At 37.9% G+C, this 14,598-nt stretch overlaps 1 protein-coding gene across 1 annotated transcript in view; it reads right to left on the bottom strand.

The window, feature by feature from the left end:
- ARSB (arylsulfatase B) overlaps positions 1 to 13,986 on the bottom strand; it is a 78,544-nt gene extending 64,558 nt beyond the window's left edge. Inside the window, exons 1-4 of the mRNA XM_081942481.1 lie at positions 13,692 to 13,986; positions 8,156 to 8,342; positions 6,179 to 6,369; positions 4,889 to 5,096 (exon numbers count right to left, since the gene is read on the bottom strand). Of these exons, the coding sequence (XP_081798607.1) occupies positions 4,889 to 5,096; positions 6,179 to 6,369; positions 8,156 to 8,342; positions 13,692 to 13,952 (847 nt within the window). The 5' untranslated portion in view covers positions 13,953 to 13,986. The remainder of the gene's footprint in view (positions 1 to 4,888; positions 5,097 to 6,178; positions 6,370 to 8,155; positions 8,343 to 13,691) is intronic.
- Positions 13,987 to 14,598: the final 612 nt, after the last annotated feature.

Genomic DNA, 14,598 nt, shown 5'->3' with positions numbered 1-14,598 from the left:
TGTCATCATTGTCTTGTAACTTAGAGGGACTCCAGCACTAATAATTATATTCAAGATACATATGGATATATTGCTCTCAGTGTACAATAGTGCTGATTAGCCTGATCTCACCTGTAATTTACAATTTCAATTACAGTCAATACAGAGATAAACCACTCTGAGAGGGGAGCAGGACAGGAAACTGTGAAATAGCCGGACCACAGACTAATCAAAGTGGAACTCACACAGAATAGCGGAGTTGGAAGAGACCCTGGAGGTCTTCTAGTCCAACCCCCTGCTCAAGCAAGAAACCCTACACCATTTCAGACAAATGGTTGTCCAATCTCTTCTTTAAAAACCCTAGTGTTGGAGTACTCACAAACTTCTGGAGGCAAGTCATTCCACTGATTAATTGTTCTATCAGGAAATTTCTCCTTAGTTCTAGGTTGGTTCTGTCCTTGATTAGTTTCCAAATATCTACATTATTTGTGAAAAAGCTAGGCTTATGTATTGGAACAAGGAAGCAGATCACAAGAATGGAAATACGGGGCTAACATACAAAGCACATAGTAAACAACTGCACTTGTAACTTGTAGTAATACAACTAATTCAGAGACAGGTACATAAATGCTACGTTAAGGAGGACCAGCTATGGGTAGGAGAGGCAGAGTAACTGTTTGGGTTTTTTTAATGTCAATTTTCATTGTAAATTAGAATGAATTCTCATACTCCATTCTCTGATTCTGCTAAAAAATTAGGTTGGGGAATTCTGGGACTTGAAATCTACACATCTTAAAGTTCCCAAGTTTGAAAAACACTGTTTTGGATAGAAGGAAATTCATTCCTAACAGCAATTCTTCAAACCTGCAGCCATCACTCCAATGTTTTACATTGATTTGCTATAGATGATTATGAAAATTATGTGATAGCATACATTATATCTATATGTATTATGTATTATATTTCAAGCATCCAAAGAAAAAGCGTTAAGTCACATGCAGTAAAGGACAAAAAAAAATGTAATTCTCAGTATATCCCCATTTCAAGAAGCTCAGGAAATCTTTTGTTGTTTTAATCTCATAAAAGTGCTTTCAAGGTAGATTAAGTTGAGAGACTTACCATGAAATTCTGAGCCCTAGATTTTTAAGTCCTAATTTTAGAAATTCAGTAACCATACACCTGGATTCATGATTTCAACTAGACTACTGCCTCTCTGGCACGATCTACTGAAACAAGGACAAAGAACTTACATTCCTCCAGATATTGTATTACAACTCCCAACAACTTCAGCTAATATGGCTACGGTGAGGGATGCTGAATGGCTACATCTGGACAGCAATACATTTTTCACCAGAAAGCCAACCCAGACTACAATAGCATACCAAAGAAGATCAGGATGTTTATTAAACTGTACTGGCTGTTGATGGAAGAGAACGTACTGAGATTTATTTTAGCTCATTGTTTTGCTACAAGAAGTATCATAACAGTAGGAAAGTAATATGGAAAAAGTTTACACTTCCAAACAAAGAACAGAATAGATGAAACTAATTGCTGACCATGATAATAAGTACATTTCATATCTTGTAGCACCCTCTTCTGGAAATTACCAGACATACAGTAGTAGGCACAGCCTTCTCCATAGTTTTATGTTTATACTTGGAGCACAGAATGTGCTGAACTTCCACATTTCATAAGTTGCTAAAGATATAGGTTCTTCTAAGTAGCCACCTTATTTATGGGTTTCCATTCTTTTGGTTAAGATGATAACAAAAACAAAATCATGGTCTTACTTCAATAGCAGAATCCATTTTCTGGAAGTTAAAAGTCTTAGGTTAAATTTGCTGAATATAGTCTCCCCTATTAGGAGAGCAGAATTGCTGCTGAATTGACAATATTGAGATAAATTATCTGGCTCAGCATAAGGCAGCTTCCTATGAAAAAAGGACAAATCTATGTAAAGAGTTTTATAATTATCTTGTGATTGGTCTGTGAAAATTGTCCTGTTATTACTAAGGGTGCTCTATGACAGTTAATACAATGCAGATTTAAAGTTGTTTTTCCTTAAAAAGAGGGATTCTTAAAAAAAACCAGTAGTACTTCAAAAAAAAATTAAATTGTATGAAAATATAAATAAATATACAGGTGGTCCTTGATTTATGACCACAATTTAGTCCAATATTTCTGTTGTTAAATGAGACATTTGTTAAGCGAATTTGCCCTATTTTACAACTTTTCTTCTCATAGATAAGTTAATCACTGCGTGTGTTAAATTAGTAACACAATTGTTAAGTGACTCCAGCTTCTCCAGAAAGTTGCAAAGGGTGGACACCTGAACCAGAACATGGCAACCAACATAAATATGACTCAGTTGCCAAGTGTCTTGGGAATTTTGATCATGTAACCATGGGGATGCTATAATGGTCGTAAGTGTGAAAAATGGTTGTAAGTTACTTTAAACAATCACTAAATGAACTGTTGTAAATCAAGACAAGACCTGTTTAAGTAGAATTCCGGCAGATTTATTTAATACTTTACCTGAAAATACTGTTAAGGTATTGTAAAATATGCCTGGATTCATTTTGCCTTTTTTACAAGTACTTTTAGACAATAGTCAAATCATGAACTGAAATGTTCTTAATATATTTAGGCTAAATGTTTCTTTCTTCTTTGCTATTTTCTCTGCTTGAGAGGTGGGGTATTTGTGTCTCAGAAGCAGATTCAATTTTACTGAGCTTACAGCAAGGTAAGGCCAGTTTTTTTGCAACTGTCTCATTCTGATGCAAGAGAATTTGCTTTTGAAACTTCTAAGAAAAATAAGAGAATTCTGATAAAATTCTCAGGAATGATGTTCTTGCATGTCTTAGAGGCCCAGCCTGTGGGTCTATATGCTTTTTTTCTTGTATAATCATCTTTCCAGAATCATAATGGGTAGGTTGGTCTTTGACATAGTTCTCTTGATTTTTCTTGTTTTAGTAATGTACAACAGAAAACTACAACCCAGAACTTAAAGAAGCTTCTTAGATGAGAAGCGAAATATCTTCAAGAAAAACCAGAAAGTCCAGTTGCCTTTTGGGACAACCATGACCTGAATGACTGAGAATCTCCATAGACATACAACTCAGCAGTAACCTTCATTATTTTCAATAATAAAGTAACCTAAAATTGCTAAGAGAAATTAACAGTTTTTCAAAGATGCTTAATTATGGGAGAAAAGCCCCTTTTACAGAGGAAGACATTTTTTGAGAAACTGCATGACAATTCGAGAAAGCATTGCATAAAATTGTCACAGTAATAAAAACTGGATAGCAATATTGTTCTATATTTAAAATGCAACAAGGTCAAAGAACATGCAAAGCTTTCCATATATACTTTTACAGCACCTGTTTACAGCAAAGTTGGGCAAAACTAATGCACGGCCTATAAGTGATATTTAGTCAACCATATTTTAATTTACTGTAAGTACACATATTAATAAGCTTGTTAGAGAACAAATTCTCTATATATCAATAGTAACCAAGCATGTGCTGGAACTTGTATGTTGTGCAACTGCATCAACTGTTTGCCTGTATTGCATCATTCCCAAGTGTTTGGGGAAAGAAAATGTTTCCTAACATTTGTAAAAAAAAAATGAAATGAATGGTACCCCAGAAAATTGCCAAATAAAAAAAACAATTTCAATAATAACAATAATCCTACAAGTAGGATTTCGACAATAATATTTATCCATGTACCGTATTTTTCAGAGGGTGAAAATCTGTGTCCTTCTTATATAGTATTTTTGGCCTCCCGAAACCCCACCCCACGCATCCCGTTTTTTGCAAAAATGGACTTGCAGAGCGTTTGGGAGCCCTGCAAAGTGCTCCTGACAGCTGGGGAGGACAAAAATGAGCTAAAAATGGGCACATTTTTCACAAAAACAGGCTCTTTTTGCCCTCCCAAGTCCCCAGGAGTACTCTGCAGGTCTTCCAAACTCTATGCACACCCTGGTTTTTTTTGCAAAAAATGGGCCCATTTCCACCTCCCAACCCCCCCAATGTGCCGCATTTTTGTCCTCCCTGGTCCCCAGGAGCACTTTGCAGACCTCTCAAACTCTCTGCTTGCCCCTTTCTGTAGAGTGCTCCTAGGAGCCATGGAGGGCAAAAACCTTTTTTTAAAATTTATCTCTTCAAAATCTTGGTGCGTCTTATACTCTGATGCGACTTATAGTCCGAAAAATATGGTAAGTACATTAAATGTTGCAAATTGCCTTATCGTATTAAGACTGCAGCAAAGCAAAGCAAGGAAGAATTGGTTCAGAATTCTGTTCATGATATCAAACTCCATCATCTACTTATGGTGCCTCATTTTCTATAGATTTAATTATTTATTTGGGTTATTTGTATATGACCTGATCATGTCAATGTCAGGGGATGTAAAGAAAAAACTGTCAATAACATATTAAAATACCAACATATTAAATATCTCCCCCCAATAAATAATATTTTTAAAAATCATTGGATGTTCCTTGATAGCTGAAAGTAGCTTTAAAAGTAGCTTTAATGCTTTCTGAAACCCCAGAAGGGAAGGGGTCAAAGGTATCTGGGAGACCAACATGTTCCACAATGGACGAACTAAGTACCAAGACCACCTTCCTTGTGGTTTATACATCTTTTATTTCATTTCAGGTTTCAACCTTGACCAGGTCTTCGCTGTACATTTAGATAAGACAGAATCATAATGATGTAATTCAGGGCCATACCATATAGGACTTTACAGGGAATGACCACTATTTTGAATTGGTTCCGGCAGCCCACAGATGACCAGTGCAATTGTTATTCTGCAATAGCCATTTTCACAGCAATCTGCCCTCTACTTTCTCTATCAGATGATATATCACTATGTACCTATATATTTAATTATTCATTCTTACCTGTAGAAAAGATGAGAATGGTATTATTCCAAAGGCCATATCTCTTCAGGGCGGAAGTGATATTTCCTACAGCTTCATCCATTATGGAAACCATTCCAGCATATTTGCGTCTCTTTTCATCTTTGATAAAAGCATATGGCTCTATGTATTTTTCAGGTACTTGAAGAGGCTCATGGACAGATTGTAAGGCAACGTAAAGAAATAATGGCTATAACACAAACACACACATGACCAAAAAAAAAAGGGGGGGGGAGATACCATAGCATTAAATGAAACCATCAGAAGAACACATGATAACATTTTGATCTATATATACTTCCTTCCTTATATTTTCACTTGGATAGGGTAAAAAGCACTTGAGAAAAGAGCTTTCCATGTCTGTGAAGTTCTGATAATGAGCATAATCTCTGAACACAACTTTTGTCTAGTTTTTAAAAAACCTTTAAAACATTTACAATATAGAGAATAGGGCAGCTGAATTCTGTTTGCTGGAGAAACATGTTCAGGAACCAAGGCACTGACAAACATTTACAATAAGGTGTGACCAGTTTAAAGACAGTTGGACCATGGTTCCATAATTTCCAACATTACTTCTGACCTTTATTTTAGTTCTTGCAAAGAAACTTCATGAAGTTTCCACCCACAACTTAGAATCCAGATTACCCAGGATTCAAAATGATATAAAACCCTATTATGTAAGATATGACAAAAAGTGAGGATGGCAGGAGAAAAACAGAAGCTAACGGATATGTAACTAAACATTGTGCTTTTTAGCATGATTAGTATATGTGAACCTAGTTAACTGTGGCTCAGCTATGAAACATAATTAAATAATCCATGCTTTTAGCATAGGAACCAGCAACATAGAATCAACAGATGCCATGTCAATTACATACTTCCAGGTAGCATTCAGAAGCCTTACAATAATATTTATTTTTAAATTATTCACAATCATGCACGATTGCCTCAAATCTCATGTTCCCATCTTACAGATTTATGGAATGAATCCCGCAAATACCTAACATTTTTGCCATTTTGAATTATTTATTTACTGGCACCTATAACTTCATGTAAAACTGAATGATAGCAATACATGCTTGAAACAACTGATGACACCTTACTTCGTGCAATGGAAGAAGCCAGACTATTTTTCTTGGAAATAATGCATGTTTAAATAAGGAACCTATCCATACAGTCCTCTGCTTTTGCTTACAACAACTCCTTCAAAAGACATTGAAATATTTAGTTATGTTGAAAAATGGATGTATGACCCCAAAAATACAATTATACCTTCTCAGTCTGATGACTTGCTATAAGATCAAGAGCTCTTTTTGTAAATATGTTAGTAGAATACATAGTTTTAAATCCCTTAGCAATTTGTTCTCCATCTCGAAAATCAAGGGCACATCTGGTCACATTTTTGGACACAATAGCCACACAGCGCTCGTGAGAATAATAATCTTCACTTCCAAGAAGGTAGCCTAAAACAAGAAATGATCAATTACAGTATAATTTCAGGAGGAAAAAACTACAGAGATGCCCTAAACCTGAAAAAAAAACTTCTCTGATTTTTTAAAATAAGTAAATAAACTCTTATCACTTATTTGGCAATGAATTCCATCCTATTTAAAGAAGTATAAATAGATAAAATTATTAAAAGCAATGCAGTAATATATTAAGGGGTTTAATATATCAGAAACATGGACATTGAAATTATAGAATATTGTAACAGAACAGCTGTTTTTGTTTTGAAATTTGCAGAATAAACTGAATCAGGCTTGCAGCAACAGCTGCTCATACTATGTTCATATTCTCCAGGCAAGTGTAAAAAAGTCTGATCTATTACTGACACCAACTGGTGACTTAGAGACTCGTCAGAATCTGGAATTGCCACTATCAAGTAAGGAAAAATTATTTTTCTCTTACGACTGCTGGAATATTATGAATCTTTGAAACTAATAAATGCATCAATGATTACCAATTTCTGCACAGAATGATATTTCAAGACTTCTCCGGCTTTATGAGAGATGATATTAAAGTAATTAGAGTATGCGTATACCTTAAGACAGACCGGAGTATAAGATGCACCAAGATTTTGAAGAGGTAAATTTAAAAAAAAAGTTTTTGCACTCTGCAGACCTCCCAAACCCTCTTCATGCCTCATTTTTTGTGAAAAACGGGGCATGCAGAGAGTTTGAGAAGCCTGCAAAGTGCTCCTGGGGGCTGGGGGGGCAAAACCGAGCAAAAAATGGCCAATTTTTCATGAAAATGGGCCTTTTTTTGCCAAAAAAGGGCATGCAGAGCCTTTATGAGGCTTTAGGAGGCTGGAGGGGGGGGAGCAAAAAAAAGCCAAAAACAGCCTGTTTTTCACTTGTTATTGCCCTCCCCAGCCCCCAGGAGTACTTTGCAGGCCTCACAAACCCTCAGCACGTCCATTTTGGTGAAGGGGGCGGGGTTTCGGGAGGCCAAAAATGCTATATTCAGTGTATAAGACACACCCAGATTTTCACCCTTGGGGGGGGGGAGGTGCGTTTTATACTCCGAAAAGTACGGTAGTTTTTGCTTCCAGTTCTTCTCTGAACCTGCGATCAACGAAGCTGAAGATCATTACGCAGTAAACTTACATTATATTAGAAACCTCTACAGAAACAACTACTGCAGTATCACCTAATTTTCCCAACTTACTGTGCTTCAAATGTTTTGAAACTGCAACTCCCACAAGAGGAAAGTATTTGGAGAGTTTCAAGGCTGGGGAACACTGATGCAGCTCTTCATAAACCTACAAGAGTGTCCAACATGCCCATCGTATCAGTTATGATATGTTTCCTTTATGAATTCAGTTCATTTATGTTTACCGACAACCAGCAAAGAATATATTTGAATAACAGGCAAAAGAAATCCATTTTATAATTATACATAATGTATGTTTGTTTCACTTTTGTGTTGTCAATTACTTGTTTAAAATCTGAAGGGCTTCATTCTTTGTGTCTTGATTACCCAGTTCACTAGAATCTTCTACCTGAGGTTCACTCATCACTAAGTTTCCATTTCATTTCTGTGGTTTTGCCTTGATGCATTCAGTGAACATGGACATCAGAGCTTGAAACCTATGGAGTTTGCCTTAGCCTATAATTTATCTCGGGTAATTACAATTTGGTCAATAAAAAAAGAAATCCTGACTGGATTTCTAACCAGTCCGGGCTGCTGGAAATGATAGAACATTCTTAGCAGTCAGTATAAAGAAAGGATGAAAATACATTTGCTTACCAAAGTAAGTATCAAATCCTCTATGGGTAGGAAGACATTCTTTTCTGTACATTCCTATATGCCACTTCCCCACCATGTGCGTAACATAGCCTGCTTCTTTAAGCAACTCAGGCAGGAGTTTTTCATCCAGTGGGACACAGCTTGGCTGACAAGCCCAAATTATTTGATGTTGTAAACCTGTATGGATCTAATGAAAAGAAGTGTGCCTTAAATATTAGGTCCCACATAATGTTAGGAAGCTTAACCAGTTCTATTTACAGCAGTGTTCCTCAACTTCAACAACTTGAAGTGGTATGGACTTCAACTCACAGGTTTCTCCAGCCAGCAATATTTTGCTGGCTCAGAAATTCTGGGAGTTGTAGTCCATGCCTCTTCAAGTTGTCATAGTTGAAGCTCTCAACCTACAACCACAGCTGAGCCCAAAATTTATGTTACTAAGTGAGACATTTGTTAAGTGAATTTTGCTCCATTTTATGATCTTTCTTGCCACAGTTATTAAGTGGATCACTGTACTTGTTAAATTAACAAGGCTGTTAAGTGATTCTGGCTTTCACGTTGATCTGCTTGCCAGAAGGTCGCAAAAGGTGATCACATGACCCTGGGATACTGCAACCGTCATAAATATGAATCACTTGCCAAGAGTCCAGATCATGTAGGGATGTTGCAGTTGTTATTAAGTATGAAAAATGGTCATAAGTCCTTTTTTCCAGGACCATTGCAACTTTGAGTGAACTGTTGTAAGTCGAATTCTACCTGTATAGAGCAGCGGTGTCAAACTCGCAGCCAGCGGGCCAAATATGTCAAACGCTGGCCATGCCCTTGTCTGGTTTAGCGAAGGGGGAAAAAGTTGTGGTATGTCACATGACAAAGCCATGACAACACGAATTTGACATCCCTAGTCTAGAGTGACATATTTTATGTCACCCCTGGTCTAGAGTGACATATTTTTATCAGAAGACAAATCTGACAATTGGAAAAATCAATTGCGACGACTTTAAGCATAATCAATTAAAGTAATATATGAAGATAAAGAATATTTTGCATGATGTTTCTGTAAAAAAAACACTTAAACATAGTTAACTTGCATTTATAGGAATCTGTGTTTTGATTCTTACAATAGCAGAGTTGGAAGGGAACTTGGAGGTCTTCTAGTCTAACCTCCTGCCTAGGCAGGAAACCCTATACCATTTCAGAAAAATGGCTATCCAACATCTTTTTAAAGCCTTCCAGTGTTGGGGCATTCACAACTTCTGGAGGCAAGCCATTCCACTGATTAATTGTTCTGTCAGGAAATTTCTCCTCAGTTCTAAGTTGCTTCTCTCCTTGATTAGTTTCCACCCACTGCTTCTTATTCTGCCCTCAGATGCTTTGGAGAATAGTTAGACTCCCTCTTCTTTGTGGCAACCCCTGAGATGTTAGAACACTGCTATCATGTCTCCCCTAGTCCTTCTTTTCATTAAACTAGACTGCTTCCCAGTTCCTGCAACCGTTCCTCATATGTTTTAGCCTCCCCCTAATCATCTTTGTTGCTCTTCTCTGCACTCTTTCTAGAGTCTCCACATCTTTTTTACATCGTGGTGACCAAAACTGAATGCAATATTCCTAGTGTGGCCTTATCAAGGCCTTATAAAGTGGTATTAACAGTTCACGTGATCTTGATTCTATCCCTCTGTTTATGCAGAGTGCAGACTATAAATAAAAGGAAACCAAGCCCAGAACTGCTGCTTCCTTATTTTCGATTAGGTACGGTTATCTTATTACAGAAAATGTTTGAAATTGACTCATCAACTCTGTCGTCTTCTTTTTAATACCTCCCTGCTTATCCTTCTTTATCTTAGAACTGGGGAGGGGAGAGGCAGAAGGCAAGTATAATGGAAATTCAGCTAGAGGATCTTACATTTTATCCCGCCACTATTGATATAACAACAGATCCTTGCTGGGGCCACAAGAAACATCCTCTCTTAATTATTCAAATCTTGAGAAATCCTATGAAAGCTGAGGCTTTGTGAGATCTTATGAAGGAATACAGGTACTCCTTGTCTTATGACCATTCATTTAATGACCATTCAAACTTGCAACAATTCTGAAAAATGTACTTACAATTAGACCTTGCACTTACCAATACTGCAGCATCCTTTTGATCACATGATCAAAATTTGGGTGCTTGGCAACTGGCATGCATTTATAAGGGTTGCAGTGTCCCAGAGTCATGCAATCACTATTTGTGACTTTTCCAGCTGGGTTCCAACAAGCAAATGGGAAAAGCCAGGTTCATTTGACAACTTTATGATTCACTTAATGACTGGAGGCTTGTTTAATGGCCATAGCAGAAAAGGTCATAAAACTGGAGCTTAAGGGTCTCACTTAGTGATAGAAATTCTGGTCCCAAATGTGATCATAACTCCAAAACAACATACAAGCAGTAATGACTGTATTTGTATTTATTAGATTTTAAAACATTGAGCATTCTCAGATGTTGGGGAATGGGTTGAGGTGAGTTTATATTCATATTCAAATTCATAATATGTTCAAAGATCTGATAAATAAGGAGAATACACAGTGCTAACATTATAACTCTATTTTGCTTAAAATATCTTTGCTGCAAATCTAGCTCTCTGTATGATGAGTCTTAATTGGCCTCATGCGTTGATTTGTAGTCAGGAAGTCAAAGCTCTCCACACCAATGGTGGGATTCAAAGTTTTTTACTACTGGCTCTGTGGGCGTGGCATGACTTGGTGGATGTGACATGGCTTGGCGGGCGTGGCAGGGGAAGAATACTGTAAAGTAGCAGAGAATAGATGGGGCAGAGCTACCCAGAGGTGGTATTTACCGGTTGTCCGAACTACTCAAAAGTTCCGCTATCAGTTCTCCAGAACTGGTCAGAACTGCTGAATATCACCTCTGCTCCACACATACATTTTCATACAGAAAAGGTGAGTGGTATCCAGAATAAGCACTGGGCCAAGTTTCTGAGAACACCTTGAAGCAAATTCTTGGCCTCCATCTCAATTTTTGTAATGGGGAAGGTAAGGGGTACAATTCTCATTCTTGAAGCAAGACTTTTGAAGAAGCAAGCCTTTTATTTATGTATACATTTTAGCCTGCAAAAATGTTCTCCAAGAGAAGTTAAACACTGTGGTCTCTTAAAGGAACTGATCATGCTGGTGCAATTTGGGATGTTGTAAGAAACAGAAATTTCTTATAAGTTTCTTCAGAATTGCCAAAATTCTTTTGCTTCTCCTTCCAAATGGATAATGTCAGACTTCCTAGGTGCAATACATTCACTCTAAAAAGGGGGGATCAACTCAAAGGAAATAAACTCAAAATATTGAGCAACAAGAAGCACTTATAAACCCAAAGTTACTTAAGTCATAGGTGCTAATTGGAAAAAAACCTACCCTAATTAGTTTTTCTTAGTTGGTTTCTTCCAACAGTTACTAACAGAAAAGTAGAAAAGGCTTTGTGGTTTTCTACTCCCTCATTTCCTATTCTGCAAAAGGAACTTATTACTAAACATGTTGCTAACATGGGAAAAAATATTGGTGCTTCCATTTATAAGTTATTTTCCATAGCAGAATAGAGAAGTTTAAGAATGCACAATGCCTCCATTTAAAAAATAAAATAAGTCACAAGAGGACTCTTTAACATACATTATCCATTTTGACTGTATCTTAAGAGCAGAAGATAATTTCTTACATCTTTAAGACTGATTTAAATAACAAAGTAAATACACTGAATAAATAACTGGCTGAATTTGTATAAGTCTAAACAAATCAAAAGCATTATGTTTCTCATCTCCCTTTAACTACCCTAACTGGTTTTTTTTTTAAATCCAAAGCATCTTTTTATTTTGTTGCAGGAATTCAACATTTAAATGTGTCGAATGTGAAATGCATTCTTTCATTTGACCTGAAACTGCCATAATTCAGCATGATTGGTTGACTCTTATTTTCTTTACACTAACTATACTTGCACACATTTCTATTATATCTTATTTGCTTTTTTTGCAAATATTGCAATATTTCCTTAGAAGTGAGTTGCTCTTCTCTGCACCTTTTCCAGCTCTATAATATTCTTTCTGAACTATAGTGCATAGAATGGTATATAGTGTTTCAGGATTGATCCCTTTCTCTATTATCTCTTTCTCTATTCTACAATCCCAGTTTGATTTTTAATTCATTTCTTAATAATCTCCAACACCGAACTTACCTTTTTCATAAGGAGCTAGGCTCACCTGGTTTTTCCAACATTCTCCCAAACCATCAATCAATATATTTATAAAAATAAGAGGGTTGGCCCCATGTATTTAATTCATCACTTTCCTACTTGATCTTTCCTCTGGTAGCTCAGTGACATACGCTCACTTGCTTTAACTTCCCTCTGTAACAACGACCTTGTGAAGTAGGTTGGGCTGAGAGCAAGTGACTAATTCCTATGGTCTACACTTGAACCTGGGTCTCTCCTACATCCCTTTACATTTGTATAATGTGAACTTATAAATTTAATTATATTTGCTCTTAATACCCCTTTCATAATTTATAGAGATTCTCTCCTTCACATTATTTAAACCTAAAGTATCAGCAATTTGGCTACTCCCCTGCTCACCTTTAACATCAGGTAAAACAACTGGGCCTAAATAGATTCTTGGGAAAGCCTACATTTTACATCCCTCTCCTAATAAAATGTTTAATTTGAATTTTCCACCTCCTGTCATTCTGTATTATCTGGTCATGCTTTCTTTCAATTTATGAATGATATTTTTTTGTCAGAAAATCATTGTGCTTGATCCGGTTCTGAAAATCAAGATGGGCTTTAATGTGATCTAACATATCTCTGATTCAAGTTTAATCAACAGAATAACAGAACAGCAGAATAACAGAGTTGGAAGGGACCTTGGAGGTGTTCTAGTCTGACTCCCCCCCCCCATCAGGCAGGAAACCCTATACCATTTCAGACAAGTGGTTGTCCAATTTCTTCTTAAAAACCTTCAGTGTTGGAGCACCCACAACTTCTGGAGATAAGAGGTTTCCACTGTCAGGAGATTTCTCCTTAGTTCTAGGCTGCTTCTCTCCTTGATTAGTTTCCATCCATTGCTTCTTGTTCTCCCTTCAGGTACTTTGGAGAATAGGTTGACCCATTCGTCTTTGTGGCAGCTCCTTAGATATTGGAACATTGCTATCATGTCACCTGTAGCCCTACTTTTCATTAAATTAGACATATCCAATTACTGCAACTAATCTTCATATGTTTTAGCCTCCAGGCTCCTAATCATCTTTGTTGCTTTTCACTCTAATTCTTTATAGGACACGGAATAATTGATTTGGAGGTCTTCTAGTCCAATCCCCTATTCAAGCAGGAGACCCCATACTAATATATAATAGGAGTCCTTATTATAAAACAGTCTCGCCTATCTGGGTAGCTTCAAAGCACCAGTTTACCGCCTTCTGCAAGAGGAGCGCGGTGAGAAAAGAACCAGCCAATGTTGTTATACATCTCGCTTTCCTGGGGACAAGTTCATCTCCTTTTGGCGCCTACCTGGTACCTGCCGGTCAGCAGCTGACTGCGAGAGGGAGTACACAGGGGCTGTACATAGTAGCGCTCCAGGCGCACTCCGCCGGCACCCAGCGCGTCCAAGTTCGGGGTGCGGATCTGAGAGCCGTGCCAGCCCACGTCGTTCCAGCCTAGATCGTCGGCCAGGATGAAGACCAGATGCGGCGACGAGCTTGGAGACCCTGCATTCAGAAGACACAACTGCAATAAGACCTGCAGCCCCAGGAACAGGAGCCTCGGAACCATCGCTGCTCGCCTGATCAAGCAGGAACTGGGTCGACCGCCCGCCTGCCTATAAGGAAGAACTATGATCGAGAGGCGGGACCACCATCAAAGTCAGCGTAGTCGCCCAATCCGGACGAAGCAGCATCGCCCAGGGCAATGGAAGGAGGCGGGACTAGAAGCCCGCTGGTTCGGTTGAAGCGCCTTTTTCTGGGTTTGGGGCGATTTCGCTAGTAGCTCCATGGTGTGATGAACTTAATAGTAGGTGCAGAGTGCAACCCCGAGAACCGGCCGGCCTGTTTTGTGCTCCTTACACTGTGCCCGGTTCCCCCCCATTTAGAGAGTTTCCAGTTCAGAGAACAGGCTTGCACCAGTGCAATCTTGCTGGAAGACAACTTCTAGTATCCTTCGTCCTCCGCTTTGCTGAATGGGGCTGTGGCTGTAGTGACCAGTTGGGAGGACACACAATCCGCATCTTGGAGATAGAAAAGGGAGATTGAGCCAGCTGCGAACATATAAATGAGCAAGAAGAGATTAGCCTAGTAGTGGTTCATCTCCCTCTGAAGAGTAGAGCCCCTTTCCTATTGTAGGGTTAACTGAACTGTATCATATCTATTTATTTATTATTATTTTTATTTAGTTTGTCAAACGTGTTGAAAAAAATGTCCTT

This window comes from Natrix helvetica, assembly GCF_964273705.1.
Source record: "Natrix helvetica genome assembly, chromosome: 2".
NCBI lineage: Eukaryota > Metazoa > Chordata > Lepidosauria > Squamata > Natricidae > Natrix > Natrix helvetica.
The sequence above is the reverse complement of the archived record's forward strand: the minus strand, read 5'-3'. Positions and strand labels throughout refer to the sequence as shown.